The sequence below is a fragment of the Stenella coeruleoalba genome (genome assembly GCF_951394435.1).
Source record: "Stenella coeruleoalba genome assembly, chromosome: 3".
Taxonomy (NCBI): Eukaryota; Metazoa; Chordata; class Mammalia; order Artiodactyla; family Delphinidae; genus Stenella; species Stenella coeruleoalba.
Genome location: NC_137148.1, coordinates 122,630,417 through 122,648,173, shown reverse-complemented (window position 1 = coordinate 122,648,173; position 17,757 = coordinate 122,630,417). Strand labels below are relative to the sequence as shown.

Sequence of the window (17,757 nt, the reverse complement as noted above, 5' to 3'; positions counted from 1 at the left end):
CTGCTTCTTGCCTTTTCCAGATTCTGGAGGCAGCCTCCCTTGGCTCCTGGCCCCTTCCTCCATCCTCCAAGCCAGCGATCGCCATCGAGTCCCTCTCACACTGCATCCCTCTGACACTGACTCTCCTGCCTCCTTCTTCACTTAGAAAGACCCTGGTCATTACACTGGGTACTGCCAGGTAGTCCAGCATAATCGACCCATTTTGTTTGTTTGTTTTGCGGTACACGGGCCTCTCACTGTTGTGGCCTCTCCCGTTGCGGAGCACAGGCTCCGGACGCGCAGGCTCAGCGGCCATGGCTCACGGGCCCAGCCGCTCTGCGGCATGTGGGATCTTCCCGGACCGGGGCACGAACCCGTGTCTCTTGCATCAGCAGGCGGACTCTCAACCACTGTGCCACCAGGGAAGTCGATCGACCCATTTTAAGGTCAAGTAGTCAGCAACCTCAATTCCCCTCTGCCATGCACCATAGTCACAGGTTCTGGGGATTAAGGTGTGGACATCTTGGGGGGTAGGAGGTGGAAATGAGCAACTTTTCTTCCTTTAAGGAAGAAGACAAAGCCTCCAGCCATGATAAGGAAGTAAGTGGGCCCACTCCTTGTTGAAGGAAGTGCCGAAGAACACAGGACCTTTTCTGTCTAGCTCACTCTTGTAACCCCAGTACCTGTCAGAGCGCCTCACACCTACCAGGCAGTCAATACACGTTGGTTGAAGAGTGTGTGACACTAATAATATCTGTTAACTTCTGATCATGTGCTGGACACCGTGCTAGGTGGATTCTTACAACCATGCAAAAATGGGAACAGATGTCTGCATTTTCAAGGTAATGAAGCTGAATCTTAGAGAGGAACGAAAACTTGACAAACACAATCCAGCCTGTAAGTGGTGGGGCACGGGTTCCAGCCAAATGTGTCTGACTCCAAAGTCCATTAACGTGTCCTGTACCAGCCGGAAGGACACGCCTTAGTAAATGTCAGTAAATCTTCCTAAGCGATGATCTCATCCTCCAGCTTCCCACATGCGCTCTCTGTGCTGCTAGTCCCAGGGTCCCAGTGTCCCCCCAGAATGTATTTATCACCTCAGGCATTTACGCATGCTGATTGCCCCGTCTAGCATAGGAAGCACCCCTGAGACCGCCCCCAGCCAAACACAGTCATCAGGAGTCAGTAAACGGTGGCCTGCAGGCCACCTCTGGCCCACCACCTGTTTTGACACAACTCCAGCAAAGAACAAGGTTTTTACACTTTTAAATGGTTGAACAAAAATCGAAAAAAGAATACTGTTTCATGACACATAAAAATTAGATGACATTGACATTTCAGTGTCTACAAGTAGAGCTTTATTGGAACAGATGCTCATCGGTTTACGTATTGTCTCTGCTGCTTTCATGCTACAAAGGCAGAACTGAGTAGTTGCAACAGGGACCAAACGGCCCTCAAAGCCTAAAATATTTGCTCACTGGCTCTCTACAGGAGAAGTTTGCCATCCTCTGATCTATCTAGAGCTTACAGGTCATTCAAGGTTCAGCTTGTTATTAAGCCTTCCCCAATCAGACCAGCCCAGATCACACCACACCAGATTGTCTCATCATTTCTGTCCCCTGTGAATTTTTGGTCCATTTTTTTCTGTCTGGAAAAAAAAATTTTTTTTTGACTCATTCTATCTTCACTTTGAATGATTACTTATTAAGAGGGATGATATCGGACTTCCCTGGTGGCGCAGTGGTTAAGAATCTGCCTGTCAATGCAGGGGACACGGGTCTGAGCCCTGGTCTGGGAAGATCCCACATGCCGTGGAGCAACGAGGCCCGTGCGCCACAACTATTGAGCCTGTGCTCTAGAGCCTGAGAGCCACAACTACTGAGCCACGTGCCACAACTACTGAAGCCCGTGCGCCTAGAGCCCATGCTCTGCAACAAGAGAAGCCACTGCAATGAGAAGCTCGCGGACCGCCACGAAAAGTAGCCCCCCTCGCCACAACTAGAGAAAGCCCGCACGCAGCAACGAAGACCCAATGCAGCCAAAAATATATAATAAAATAAAATAAAATAAAAATAAAAGAGATGATATTTATGAATTGCAGTACATGCAGAAATATTGAGAAAACGGTTATACAAAAGCCAGGGACCAGTGTAACCTCTTCTAGATGAATTGCTGCTGCTTCATCCTGCTACGCATTGTGCTGCTACAGTGTTCACTGTTGAACAGTTATTTGTAGAATTAATGAAGGACTGTATGAAAAGCAAATTGCAAAGGTAGAGCCAAGCTTCGTTGTTTCCCAGTTCCGAATCCTCTGAGTCTTCATCTGATCTAAGTTCCAGTCTCCAGCCCATGTCTGGAGACTATGTCATTAGGCCCATGGTAGCACAATAGCCACTAATTAAATCTTCAACTTCTCTCACTGTCCTCAGCTGGATAAAGGCCAGCATTATTGGTCCATGGGCATTCTTACCCTCCGTGGGAAAATTGTTGGCTGTTTCTCTCACTGGACAGAATTACTGAATGTGTCTTCTGTAGAGTAGAAATTACTGGCTGCATCTCAATCGGCGAGCCTTTCCTCTCCAGGGGCAAAACTGTTGCCTGCGTATATCTCTGAAGGAAAATTGCCAGTTGTGTCCCCATTATGGGGAAATTGTCAACCATGTCTCCAAACTGAAACGCATGCCAGCTGTGCTTCTGCATAGAAAAAATGTCAGCAGAAGTCGGCGATTTAAAACCCTGTGCGTGATTCTGAGTCTGTTCCTTTTTCGTCCCCCTCCCTGGTTTCCTTTACTCTCCCTCTCATCTGCCTGAGTCATCAGAGCCAGGGTGGTGGTGACATCGTTCAGCACCAAATGAGAGACGCGTGTACCGAGGAAGGCGTATTACAACTGATGGTCCAGAGACAAACTACTGCGTGTCTGTGTAACGGCCCAGATAGAAGACCTAGAAATCAATTTAACAACTGGTAGCTCTTAAGATCTGACCCCAGTGGAAAAACACATCAGGCTTTTGGACTCACTGTACAGCAAGCTTGCCTTACGCAGCACCCACTTCTGCATCGTTGCTGCCTCCCCTGGGTACACGCCCTATGCTAAGTGCTTGACGTGAGAGATCTCATCTGTCCCACAAGCGCCCTAGAAGGTAGAGACGCCTCTTATGTCCATTTGACAGATAAGGAAAATGAAGCTTGGAAGAAGGAGTCAAGCCACCTGTCCAAGGCTTCCTAACGTATAAGCAGCAGAGCGGGATTTCTCCCCAGGCCTGCTGAACTTGGAACCACCTGTGTGCTTAGCCCCCATACTGAATGGGATGGAGGCCTTGGGTCCCCCTCCTGACCCTCCATCTTGGGCATGAGTTCCTGTGCAGTGTCCAGTGTGAGGTCCAGAGGAAGCAGCCCACCCACGGTCAGCCTTTACCTGTGGTTTCCCTACTTTCTTTCTTCTGCTGTCCCAGACTCCACACCCAGCACACTGCATGCTTCCTTTCTACTTTTGCCCCACTTGTAATAAATGTAGTTTTAGCTTTAGCTTCTCTAAAGTCAGCAGTTTTCTTCTTAACTCTTCCTCTCTCTTATTTGTGATTTCAACTCTTTCCCATGAGTTTCTGAGACCTCATTCATGTAGCCAATCATCTGAACTGTCTCGGGTGAATAGCCCTGTGCCAGGCACCGTGAAGGATAACATCAAACACAAGATACTTTCAGCTCCATGGAGAGGTATTCATGTCTGTACATGTTAGAACACAAAACATTGTCTGTACAGGACACCTAATATAGCCTATAGGATTTGAAAGGAAGTGTCCGTAGCACTGTAACCCAAAATGTATTCTGGGGAACTCCATTCTAGAGAGACGCTGGCTGCAAGTGATTTTCTAAAAAAAAATAAAATGGAATGGGGAAGAGGGCTGTGGTGTGATCCAATAAGATCTGAAATCAGGATTAAGGCAGTGGTTCTCAACCAGGGGCAACCATGCCCCGCTGGGGGACAGTTGGCAATACCTGGAGCCATTTTTGGTTGTCCCCATTGGGTCATGGGGCTTAGTGAGCTGAGGCCAGGGATGTTGCTAAACGTCCTACAATGTCCCAAACTTTCTGGCCCCGAATTCAGTACTGCAAAGATTGAGAAAGCTGGATTCCTAGATAAAGAATTTTTGTTGTTGTTTACCTGCAGGACTTCTCAGCACTTTTAATAGGCTAATTGCATTATCAACCCCCAAAATCGAGGAGGACTTTCCAAAGCTCAGTTGACCTCAGAATCTGGAATCCCTGACGTATTCCTGAGTGTTCTGCTAAAGTCACTGTGGGAAGGATAGCCTAGAGTAATGAGCATTAGTAGAGGAAGCTGACATTGCTTTTTAGCAGTTGTACTATGATGTACCGTGTGTGTTTGTGTGTGTGTTTCTGCTTGGAGATTGTAGTGCTTTTAAAATAGTGTCCAAATAACTCGTTAGTTTTGAAAATTATCCCTTTTTTTTTGAAATATACTTTCTATTCTTTTCTCTTTTTGTTGCATTTGGTAGCTCCAATTGCATGTATAAGTAACCTTTATCAATATATTCCCTGTGTCCCTGATATCTTTTTATATTTTCTATTCTTTAGTCTGTTCTTTTGAGGGAGATACATTCTCCACGTATTCTAGTTCACTCATTCTCTCTTTAGTTGCTAAATGCATTTATTGTGTTCTAATTGCCCTTGTTTCATTATTATTTCCATTTGGTTCTTTTTAATATATTTTCTAATTATCTGTGAAAATTCTTACTTGGGCATTTTATTTGTTGAAATTATGAAACACTTATTTTAACATGTGTGTGTGATGTGTCCATTATCCATGTTTACTTGCTGTTTTACTCTCTGTGAAAAGAAGTTAGTCGTGTCTAGTTTCCCTGGTAGAGTATATCATTAATAAAAAACTGACAATTTTTTTTTTAAAAAACTTGTAGTTGAAATACAAGACCAGTGGGATTCGTAGACCTCTTATTATCTCAGAGCTGGGAGGGACCTGGTTGGCAATCCTACCTCCTTCATATTATAGACAAGGAAACAGGGCCAGAGAGTTGATGGTTGCCCAGTCATTCAAATGAGAGGCAGTAGGGCAGAGGTTAAGAGCATAGGCTAGAAGCAGACTGAGTTCAAATCCTGGCTGTGCGTCCTAATAGCTATAGAACCTCTATGCCTGGGTTGACTGATTGTACTGATTTGTGGAAAAGGAAAAGAGTATCTGTGAATATCAAATGAGTTAATACATGTAAAGCACACGGCGCAAGTGCTCAACAGATAGTAGGTGTTATTAAGAGCTGGCTCATTTGTGTTTAGCCTAGACTCCAACCCAGCATCCCTGACTCCCAGTCTGATGTTCTTTCCAGTATCCCTTGATGGGCACAGGAAGAGGTAAGCAGGAACAGACGTGGGAATGCACGGGTATACCTAAAAGATGAGGGAGCTCACTTTGACTTGATTGTTTTAACAGAAATGATACTGACAACGCGAGGAAAGGCAGGTTGTGGAGGCAGGGTAACAGGCAGATGGTCAGTAGAAAGCCCACCTCTACTATTCACTACCTGCGTGATCCTGGGCAAGGTACTCAACCTCTCCTGGTCTGTCTCATCTATAAATAAGGACAGTGAGAGGACCTTCCTCATAAATTTGAGCATCAAATGGGATAATTTATGCAAAGCAGGAGGACCAAGAAAGGGTAGCAGGTGTCATGATCATCACTGTTAATGTTGTTACTGGGGTCTCCAAGACACAAGCTCCCTGTTGGTGAATCTGACACATCCCCAATGAGTAGGTCTGTGCTATTAGGATTTTCTTCAAGGCTGCTTCCTCTCTCTACCATGGTTCTCTTCATTTCTTCTCTTGATGTCTTATTTTCTAGAAACTGGTAGAAAACTGCAGATCAGCAGGATTTCTAATGCCAAGACAAGGGTCTTTAGGAGAAATACCAGTTCTGATTTGTCTCAAGATGTGTCACTCAAGCACTGGATACTATCGTACCGCCTATTCAGTAAATTACACGGAACCCAGTGATGTTCCATTTGCATTCCACTAGCTGGTTCCCCAGCACCCTTGTTCCCCACTGGGAAAGCAGTAAAATCTCACCTTTTCACATCTGCAGTGAAAATTGTGTAATTGTTTAATGTTTGTCTCTTCCTGTAGCCTGTGAGTTCCGTGGTGGTAGGACGGGGTCTCTGTTGTTCCTTGTGTCCTTGGCATATAGCACGGGACCTGGCATGTATCACCCGACAGATACTTTTCATGTTCTAGGTGACGTACTACGTGTAGTGCATGTGTGTGCACGCACATAAAAGACACTTAGAGAGCTGATAAATGATTGCTCAGCCTGAATTGGTGAAAACCTTGAATTACAGACGGCTTGTATTATTTTCACACTTTTCAAGGACTTAAACAAATTTGAGGTGAATAGAGTATCGCTTAGATAAACAGATCATGAAAGGAACCTAGTAGGTAGGTATTATTTTCATTTAAAAATTTAAATGGATTATCAGTATTCATTCATTTAACATATTTACTGAGCACCTCCTATGTTCCAGGGGATACAGCAGAACAAAACAGACAAAAACCCCCACCCTCATAGAGCTTGTATTCTATTAGGAAAGACAAATAATACATATTAAATGTCAGTGCACATAAACTGGGGGACAGGGACAGAGGGAGGAAAGGCTGACTCATTGCAGACAGGCCACGGGGATTAGAATCCAGGGGTGAGAGACGACCTGATGGCCTGGGCTTCTTGTGATGTGTTGACAGGGTCATTCAAAGTCCTGGGGGCTCCAAACTGCACTTGCTAATGACGGGGTAAGGCTTGAACTCATGAGCCCTTGGTACAGAAGCTGTGCTCTTAAGTGTTTGAAATGGATTCATTCTCTTAAGGACTTGGGCTGTGTAGACAGGCTAGAGTAGGACTGAGAGCATTAAGAGCCCTTCCACTAACTTTCATCTAATTAATGCACAATAAAAAATACTTAGTGCAATAACCAGGAAAAAGAAAGAGCCTTCCGGCTTTATAGTTCCATGATGCTGTGTAGATTCTACCCTGCTATTTTCTTACAGCTCCTAAAATAAGGTCTCGTAGATGGTACAAGGCAGCATTCCATCATGATTAAGAACAGAGACTTCGAAGTTAGACAGACCCACGTTCAAAATTCAGCTCTTCCTCGGTTGAGCTACTTGATCTTGCTGTGTTGTCCGTGGACAGGTTGCAAAGCCTCTCTGTGCCTTAGTTTTCCACATCTATAAAATAAGAAATCATGGGTCCCACTTCATAGGTTTGTTGTAAGGCTTAAATGAGATAAAACATGCAAAGCATAGGGCCTAGAACATAATAAGCTTCCCATAAACAGTAGTTATTGACACCATTAAATATTGTTGCTGAATGAATGAAAGGAATTCATGGAGTTGATATTAAGAATTGGATAAGCATAAACATGTAATGAACTACAAAGTGCTGTGCTGGTGGGTATGTTATCTATATCCTGGCCTCTACATTCTACATAAATAATTAGCGATACATGGCTTGATTAAAATTTTTCTTTCATTTCACCTCCATTTTCTGGGGCTGTCACTTTAAGGCTTTACAATGTTGCTACACTGGCCTGCTGGTATGCCAAACATTTGGAGAACAGAGTCCTAGGTATAACTTTGTAAATATTCTTTACTTCATTTAAATATCCCCAGGTTCTGTAGTTCTCAGTCCCAAATTCTCGAGTCTTTTAATTGAAGTATAGTTAACTTACAATATTTTGTTAGTTTCAGGTGTACAGCAAAGTGATTCAGTTCTACATATATATTATTTTTCATATTCTTTTCCATGATAGTTTATTCCAGGATATTGAATATAGTTCCCTGTGCTATACAGTAGGACCTTGTCATTTATCTTTTATATAGTTTGTATCTGCTAATCCCAAACTCCTAACTTATCCCTCCCCACCAAGAATCTTAGTAAATGAAATATGATTGGCTAATACGGAACCAATGCATGCTTTTCATGATAAAAAATAGCGACTGACATTTATTGAGGACCTGCTATGTGCCAAGCAACATGCATGTCCACTCTGCAACTGGGAAAATGGAATCTCAGAGTAGTAAATAAAATGTGGACAGCTGGGGGGCTTCCCTGGTGGCGCAGTGGTTGAGAGTCCGCCTGCCGATGCAGGGGACACGGGTTCGTGCCCCGGTTCAGGAGGAGCCCACATGCCGCGGAGCGGCTGGGCCCGTGAGCCATGGCCGCTGATCCTGCGCGTCCGGAGCCTGTGCTCTGCAGCGGGAGGGGTGACTGCTGTGAGAGGCCCGCGTACCGCAAAAAAAAAAATGTGGACAGCTGGTAAATGACAGAGGCAGGAATTGACTGCCTCCGGGTGTGTAGTTTCCAGAGCCCTTCCCACTTACTGCCTCAAGCTTGCCTTGCAGATGCACTGGGTAGGGGGTGACCAAGCCTCAGGGCCCCCATTCCTCTCTCTATGGGGATGTTTGTATGGGGCATGCGTGGAGTTTCTAAGTCCCCAGTCCTAATGAGATTACGTTGAATAGAAACTAAGGTGAAAATCTAGTTCTCAACTCTGAGGATACCAATCAGAGTCCAGGGGCCTTCATTAGTGCTCCATCAATGTCCAAGGGAAATGGGCACAGACTGAGACGAGGGGTCAGAGACTATATTGACTTCATGTTTTTCTGTTTCAATAGGTTTTTTACTTCTCAAGTTCAACTCTGATTGATCAGTTTTTTTGTTGTTCTTTTACGTGGTTCTGTGAAAATTAGTATTTCGGTTTGACTTATGGTTTAATTCAGCAAGGTTTGAAAGACAACTCATTATATTATATTAGATTTTCTACAAAGAATTTGGGTTTTTAAAAATTTTTTATTTTATATTGAGGTCTAGTTGATTAACAATGTTGTGCTAGTTTCACGTGTACAGCAAAGTGATTGTTATACATGTACATGTGTCTATTCTTTTTCAAATTCTTTTCCCATTTAGGTTATTACATAATATTGAGCAGAGTTCCCTGTGTTACACAGTAGGTCCTTGTTGGTTATCTATTTTAAATATAGTAGAGTACGTATGTCGATCCCAAACTCTCAATTTACCTTTCCCCTTTGGGAAACCGTACGTTTGTTTTCTATGTCTGTGAGTCTGTATCTGTTTTGTAAATAAGTTCATTTGTATCATATTTTAGATTCCACATATAAGCGACATCCTATGATATTTGTCTTTCTCTGACTGACTCCACTTAGCATGATAATCTCTAGGTCCATCCATGTTGCTGCAAATGGCATTATTTCATTCTTTTTTAGGCTTATTGATACTCCATTATATATATGTACCACATCTTCTTTATCCATTCATCATCGACAGATGATGGACATTTAGGCTGCTTCCATGTCTTGATTATTGTAAACAGCACTTTCTTTTGGTATCTTTGTCTGGTTTTGGTATCAGGGTGATGGTGGCCTCATAGAATGAGCTTGGGAGTGTTCCTTCCTCTGCAATTTTTTGGAAGAGTTTCAGAAGGATAGGTGTTAACTCTTCTCTAAATGTTTGATAGAATTTTCCTGTGAAGCCACCTGGTCCTGGACTTTGTTTGTTGGAAGTTTTTAAGTCACAGGTTGAATTTCATTACTTGTGACTGATCTGTTCATATTTTCTATTTCTTCCTGGTCCAGTCTTGGGAGATTGTACCTCTCTAAGAATTTGTCCATTTCTTCTAGGTTGTCCATTTTATTGGCATAGAGTCTCTTATGATGCTTTGTATTTCTGCGGTATCCATTGTAACTTCTCCTTTTTCATGTCTAATTGTATTGATTTGAGCCCTCTCCCTTTTTTCTTGATGAGTCTGGCTAAAGGTTTATCAATTTTGTTTATCTTCTCAAAGAACCAGCTTTTAGTTTTATTGATCTTTGCTATTGTTTTCTTTGTTTCTATTTCATTTATTTCTGCTCTGATCTTTATAATTTCTTTCCTTCTACTAACTTTGGGTTTTGTTTGTTCTTCTTTCTCTAGTTCCTTTAGGTGTAAGTTTAGGTTGTTTATTTGAGATTTTTCTTGTTTCCTGAGGTAAGATTATATTGCTATAAACTTCCCTCTTAGAACTGCTTCTACTGCATCCCATGGGTTTTGGATCATTGTGCTTTCATTTGTCTCTAGGTATTTTTTAAATTGCTTCTTTGATTTCTTCAGTGATCTATTGGTTGTTAGTAGCATATTGTTTAGTCCCCATGTGTTTGTGTTTTTTACAGTTTTTTTTTTTTATGATTGATTTCTAGCCTCATAGCGTTGTGGTCAAAAAAGGTGCTTGATATGATTTCAATTTTCTTAAATTTACTGAAGTTTGATTTGTGACCCAAGATGTGATCTATCCTGAAGAATGTTCCATGTGCACTTGAGAAGAAAGTATAATCTGCTGTTTTTGGGTGGAATGTCCTAAAAATATCAGTTAAATCTATATGGTCTATTGTGTCATTTAAAACTTGTGTTTCCTCTGTTTTGATGATCTGTCCATTGGTGTAGGTGAGGTGTTAAAGTCCCCCACTATTATTGTATTACGTTAGCATTTGCCTTAGGTGATCCTATGGTGGGTGCATATATATTTACAATTGTTATATCTTCTTTGTGGATTGATCCCTTGATCATTATGTAGTGTCCTTCTTTGTCTCTTGTAACAGTCTTTATTTTAAAGTCTATTTTGTCTGATATGAGTATTGCTACTACAGCTTTCTTTTGATTTCCATTTGCATGGAATATCTTTTTCCATCCCCTCACTTTCAGTCTGTATGTGTCCCTAGGTCTGAAGTGGGTCTCTTGTAGACAGCATATATATGGGTCTTGTTTTTGTATCCATTCGGCCAGTCCATATCTTTTGGTTGGGGCACTTAATCCATTTACATGTTAGGTAATTATCAATAGGTATGTTCTTCTTGCCATTTTGTTAATTGTTTGGGATTTGTTTACGTAGGTCTTTTTTTCTCCCCTTCCTCTTTTGTTCTTTTCTCTTGTGATTTTTCTTTTTTATAAGTTGGTCCAATTTTATTGAAATCTGTTACAGAAGCCAATTCAAATAGGAACCACTGTCTGTGGTTTTAAGACCTGTAGAAATCTGAGTTACGTTTTACTGCAAAATATAAAATACATTAATTCAAACTACAGTGTAAAAAGATTTTATTATTAATGAATCGTATGTCCTCGTTAAATTAGATATTTGCAAATGTTTTCCTAAATAGTTACAGCTAATTTAGAGGTGTCTTTTAAAGTTCAAATAGCTAGTTTAAATTTGAGAAAACATACACTTACTGTAACATGAAAGATGTTCACATTGAGATACTTCAGCCCCAACTTCACAAACTACTAGAAATTAGAGGATACTTCGTTGCTAGAGGAAAAAATATCACTTACATCAGGGAAAATTATACTAGACTACCAGTTTAAAATAAGCAATAGTTCACATAATATTAGAGAAAATCTCTCTTGCCTTACAAATGCAAGATAAATCCTCTAGACTCCCTTCTCTGTAGAGACCACCAGCTCACTACCCAGGCTCTGAAACTTAGCACAATTAGGGGAAAAAACAGACTTCAGTATGAGAATTAGCCAAAACATTTCCCGAGGGAAGCATTTCTGATTCTGTTTTTGTTAAGCATTCTCTTGCTCTTTAAGCTCTTTTTTTTAAAACAAAACAAACAAACAAAAAATCCCACTCAATCCCCAAGATCAGTTTGAAAATGAAAAAAAATAGGTCTGCTGGCTCTCACAGCAACCTTCATCATGTCAAGGCAATGGTTTAACTCACATCTCCTGATATTTCCTCCCCATTTCCTACTGACAGCGTCCCCCCTTGCCCTTAGAGTAGCTGAGGTTCCCTGTAATACAGACCCTTGGTCTTTTTAGCGTTAGCTAAAACACGTATTTTGAAAACTGTGTTTAGTAAATACCCTTCTAGTCCTGACCTAATTTCCTGATATATAAAGCACGTAAGAGGTGGTGTCCCCTGCGACTGTCTAATGCTTACCAACTATTTAGGAAGTTCCCTTCACTCTTTAAGTTTGCCTTTAGAGATCAAAATTCAACATAGAAAAACAATCAGTTATCAAACATCTATTCCTAATTTAGAGTAAAGCTACATTACATAGCAAAACTCCACTTATTAAACTCTATCTCATGCAAACTTAAAATTTTAAAAATAGTAATTCCAGGCCCCAAGGTAGACCATGAACCTACTTAGATGCAAACATGGTAAACACTTAAAAAATTTTTTTTAAATCTTCCTAAAAGAAGTGTGTTTTTGGCTTATCAACATTATTCATGAAGTCTGTTGCTAAGGAACACAATTTTTGACCTGGTAACAGAAATCATTCTGGTAATCTGACACATGACTAAGAGGCTAAGACCATAGAATTAAAGGCATTCTTTTGGATTCTGTCCTTTAATAATTTTTAAGTGGAAAACCATGAAGAGGCTTCCAGCTCAGTAGAGACATTGATGAAAACTAGGTAAAAATGGGCAGGTGTGCAGACCTTGGGTAACGCACATCAGATTCAATAGGCCAAAGGAGTGTGTTTTTCATGACGGGGCTCTCACCACTCACAGGTTTTGGGCCAGTTTTCCATAGCCTCCTCTCCCAGCATCATAGTCCTGACGATACTCATCTCGTACATGGCCTCCAGAACGCCCACGGCCATACTGCCTGCCCTCCTTAAAGCCTGTGTCCCAGTCTGTGCGAATGATCCGGTCATCCAGACGCATTCCATTTATGTACCACGTGGCATTTTCTGTATCTGCTCTTGAACAGTGTTCCACAAAGCAGAACCCACATGCTGTTTTCTTCATTTTATCCAGGCCCATGACGATTTTCTCTCTGTCACCACTTTTGCTGAAGAGTTCATAGATTTGTTCTTCAGTTGTGTATAAGAGGAAAGATTTCCAACATGTGGTGTACAGCTTTCCTTCAGTAGTTAATTTTTCCTGTTCTTCACTGTCACCCCGGCAGTGCTGGTCCTGGTACTGGCTCAGCTCGACATAGGAGTCACTGCACCTTCAGGAAGCCACCCGACATAGTGCACAATGTGGCCGAGGAGGGCACCACTGTGAGAATCTTCTCTTGTGATTTGATGACTAACTTTAGTGTTGTGCTTGGATTCCTTTTTTCTTTTTTGTGTGTGTATCTATTATAGATTTTTGGTTTGTAGTTACCATAAGGTTTTGATATAGCAGTCTATATTTAAACAAGATTGTTTTAAGATGCTGCTCTTTTAATTTCAAATGCATTTCCAATATCCTGCATTTGTACTCTCCTCTTCTTACGCTTTCTGGTTTTGATATCACATTTGTATGTGGATGACTTCCTACCTTTACCAGTGAGCTTTTCCATTTGTAATTTTCTTGTTTCTACTTGTGGCCTTTTCTTTTCTACCTAGAGAAGTTCCGTTAGCATTTGTTGCAAAGCTAGTCTGGTGGTGCTGAATTCTCTTAGCGTTTGCTTGTCTGTAAAGCTTTTGATTTCTCTGTCGAATCTGAATGAGAGCCTTGCTGGGTAGAGTATTCTTGGTTGTAGTTTCTTCCCTTTCATCACTTTAAATATATCGTGCCACTCCCTTGTGGCCTGAAGAGTTTCTGCTGAGAAGTCAGCTGATAACCTTATGGGAGTTCCCTTGTATGTTATTTGTTGCTTTTAATACTTTTTCTTTGCCTTTAATTTTTGTCAGTTTGATTACCATGTGTCTCGGCTTGTTCTTCCTTGGGTTTATCCTGCCTGGGATTCTCTGCACTTCCTGGACTTGCATGACTGTTTCCTTCCCCATGTTAGGGAAGTTTTCAGCTATTATCTCTTCAAATATTTTTGCAGGTCGTTTCTCTCTCTCTTCTCCTTCTGGGACCCCTATAATGTGAATGTTGGGGTGTTTAATGTCCCAGAGGTCTCTCAGACTGTCTCTATTTCTTTTCATTCTTTTTTCTTTATTCTTTTCTGTGCCAGTGATTTCCACCATTCTGTCTTCCAGCTCACTTATCCGTTCTTCTGCCTCACTTATTCTGCTATTTATTCCTTCTATTGTATTTTTTATTTTAGTTATTGTATTGTTCATCTCTGTTTGCTTGTTCTTTAGTTATCCTAGGCCTTTGTTAAACATTTCTTGTATCTTTTCGATATGTGCCTCCATTCTTTTTCTGAGATCTTGGATCATCTTCAGTATCATTACTCTTTTCCAGGTAGGTTGTCCATCTCCACTTTTAGTTGTTCTTGTAGGTTTTTATCTTGGTCCTTCATCTGGAACATAATCCTCTGCTGTCTCATTTTGTCTAACTTTCTGTGATTGCAGTTTCTTTTCCGCAGGCTGCAGGGCTGTGGTTCTTATTGCTTCTGCTGTCTGCCCCCTGGTGGATGAGGCTGTCTAAGAGGCTTGTGCAGGTGTCCTGGTGCAGGTCCTGCTGGTGGACAGAGACATGTCAGGGGGTGTGTTTAGCAAGCAGCTGTGTGCTCAGGAAGACTTTAAGCTGCCTGTATGCTGATGGGCGTGGCTGTGTTCCTGCCATGTTGGTTGTTTGTCATGAGGCATCCCAGCACTGGAGCCTACAGGCTGTTGGGTGGTGCCAGGTCTTGGTGAGAAAATGGTGGCCTCTGGGAGGGCTCACACCAATGAGTACTCCCCAGAACCAGCACCGCCAGTGTCTTTGTCCCTGCATTGAGCCACAGCTGCCCCCCACCTCTGCAGGAGACCCTCCAATACTAGCAGGTAAGTCTGGCTTAGGCTTTTATGAAGCCACTGCTTTTTCCCCCGGGTCCTGGTGCACACAAGAGTGGGGTTTCTGTGCCCTCCAAGAGGGGAGTTTCTGTTTCCCCCAGTCCTGTGGAATTCCTGTGGTCAAACCCTGCTGACCCTCAAAGCCAGATTCTTTGGGGCTCCTCCTTCTGTTGCCAGACCCCCAGGCTGGGGAGGTTGATGTGGGGCTCAGAACTTTCACTCCTGTGGCAGAATTTCTGTAGTAAAATTATTTTCCAGTTTGTGGGTCACCCACCCAGCAGGTATGGAGCTTGATCTTACTGTGGCTGTGCTCCTCCTACTGTCTTGTTGTGGCTTCTTCTTTGTCTTCGGATGAAGGATATCTTTTTTGATAGGTTCCCTCATTTTTTGGTTGATGGTTGTTCTGCAGTTAGTTGTGATCTTGGTGTTTTTGTAAGAAGAGCTGAGCTCACATCCTTCCTCTCCACCATCTTGTCTCCGCCTATAGATTTTCTACATAGAATTTGATAATGACTCTGTGAGTGTGTTGAACGGGCAGGAACGAGGAAGCCTTGGGGGATGAGTTACTCAGTAACCTGAAGACTGATGTTTGGTTCAGCCTAAAATTGTGATAGAAACGCTTATTAAGTGGAACCATACTCAATTGCCATTATTGTAGGCCAAAAATAATTAAATGTAGGCAAATATGTATAGCTCAACATCATATATGCTAAGCACCCAGAAGGCAAAGATTTCATTAATTTATCTGGCTTTGGTTCCAATCAAGCAACAACTATTTATTCAATATTTATGTGCAAGAGTCTCAGTACAAAGATGAGAAAAGACACCCTGCCTTCAAGAAGCTCACATTCCTAGTTGAGATAAGCCACGGATTATTAAATGCTAATGTGAGAAATGATGCTTTCATTGGGAGAATACCTGAGCAAATGCTAAGTGAACAGGCCAGACCAAGTGTGATCATTTGGGGCTAAAATAACAGGTAAAAGATGAGACATGTGAATCAAGCAAAATATGACACAATGACGGAGGAACGATCAGGCAGGGCATAAAGATGGGAAACATCAAGATGTATTTTGCACATCCAGTTTGAACGAGAGGAGTTCAAAAACAAGGTTAGAAAGATGAATTAAGGCAGCTTACAATAATCTTCAGTGTCTTTTTTTCCTGTAAGTGCTTTTTACTCCTGTGAGTGGAAATCAGCTGAATCTGTTGAATGAAATAATAAGCAGCTAGATACCAGCGCAAATGGAAAATATATACAAAAGACGTTGTAGCCAGAGTTTACCTATGCAACTGAGGCACAGAAAAGTTAAGTAACTTGCCCAAGGCCACACAACTAGTCAAGGGTAGTCTGACCTTAAGCCCAAGGCAGGCTGGCAGCAAAGTCCCACTATTAAGCACCATGATCCAAGAGATACATATACATAGGTCCACACAAATCTTGTGTTTATTCATAATAGCCAAAAAGTAGAAACAACCCAAGTGCCCATCAACTGATGAATGGCTAAACAAAATGTAATATAGCCATACAATGGAGTATTATTCAGCCATGAAAAGGAATGAATCATGCCACAACATGGATGACCCTTGAGAACATTACACTAAGGGAAGGAAGCCAGTGACCAAAAAAGAATATATATAGAGAGAGGGAGGGAGGGAGGGAGAATGATTCCATTTGTGTGACATTTCTAGAATAGGCAATTTCATAAAACAAGAAAATAGATTAGTGGTTGCCTAGGGCTGCAGGAGTAGGTAATGGGGAGTAACTGCTAATGGGAATGGAGTTGTTTTGGGTTTTTTACAGGCGATGAGGTAATGAAAATGTCCTAAATTTAGACTTTGTTTATGGTTGCATGATTATACTAAAAAAAAAAAACCCCACCAAACTATAAAATTTAGATGAGTAAATTTTATGGTATGTGAATTATATCTCAAAAAATGGCATAAACAAAATTTTTAAGTGTGTAAGATGACTACAGGTTATAGTATATGCAATGACACCCAGGAACCATGGGGAAAAGTGAAAGAGTCAGATACATAGACCTGGAGCTTGTGAACCGTCAGTGCCAGATCTGTGGATGTGACAAGTCCCATGGGAGTCCTTCCATGAGAAACAAAATATGGAAACCAGTGACAGCTTGTTCTGCTGCCAGGGAGCTGACAGTTCTGTTAGCAACTTATATTCTACAGATTCCAGCCCTACTCCAGGTTAGACTGCTGGCTTTCGAGCTGGCCCAAACACGTTAGCATCAGCTGATAAGAATGTACTAAATTTCTTTTGTTTTGCTTTTGTTCTGCAGTTTTTGAAGAGCCGGAAGATCCAAGCAACAGGTCGTTTTTCTCTGAAATCATCTCTTCGATTTCGGATGTGAAGTTCAGCCACAGTGGGAGGTATATCATGACCAGAGACTATCTGACGGTCAAAGTGTGGGATCTCAACATGGAAAACCGCCCCATCGAGACTTACCAGGTACAGACCACCACCCACTAATACGTAGATTGGGCACTTCTTCAAGGGTTCCAAATCAGCCCCTGCCTGCAAAGGCTTACAAGGCAGAAGGATAAAAGACATGTTGAGCCAGTTAAACATCCAGAAATAGCAGGTAGACAGCTCAGTGTAAGTCTGGATAGATCTAGCCTAGAGGAAAGGTCAAGAACCATGCCCTGAGGTCCCAGTGTTTACAGGCTGGGAAGAGGAAATGGATTTGGCAAGAGAGACTGGAGAAAGTGCCAGTGAGGTAGGACGGAAACTGAGAGGAGTCCTGGAAGCCAAGTGAATCGAGGAGGAAGACGTCACCAACTGCTGTATGCTGTTGCTGAATCCAGGAAGGACTGGCCAATTGGACTTAGTAACATGGAGATGGTCAGGCACCTTAATGAAAGAGTTGTAGGTGAAGTGCTAGGAATGAATGTCTGATTGGAGTGGGTTCAAGAGAGACTGTAACTAGAGGATGGGAAACGTAGTGAAATTTTTTTGAATTAATTTATCTTTGGCTGCTTTGGGTCTTCGTTGATTTCTCTACTTTCTCTAGTTG

General features: G+C 42.0%; 1 protein-coding gene and 1 pseudogene across 2 annotated transcripts in view; one reads left to right on the top strand and one right to left on the bottom strand.

Annotated features, from left to right (window-relative positions):
• The window catches only part of PPP2R2B (protein phosphatase 2 regulatory subunit Bbeta), a 609,983-nt gene that overhangs the window by 582,463 nt on the left and 9,763 nt on the right, over nt 1-17,757 (top strand). Inside the window, exon 10 of the mRNA XM_079917157.1 lies at nt 17,023-17,192. Within this exon, the coding sequence (XP_079773283.1) occupies nt 17,023-17,192 (170 nt within the window). The remainder of the gene's footprint in view (nt 1-17,022; nt 17,193-17,757) is intronic.
• On the bottom strand, nt 12,567-13,038 carry LOC307184075 (nuclear cap-binding protein subunit 2-like; annotated as a pseudogene). The gene is made up of 2 exons: nt 12,922-13,038; nt 12,567-12,765 (listed from the first exon to the last, which is right to left on the bottom strand). The product of its transcript is annotated as a nuclear cap-binding protein subunit 2-like (transcript).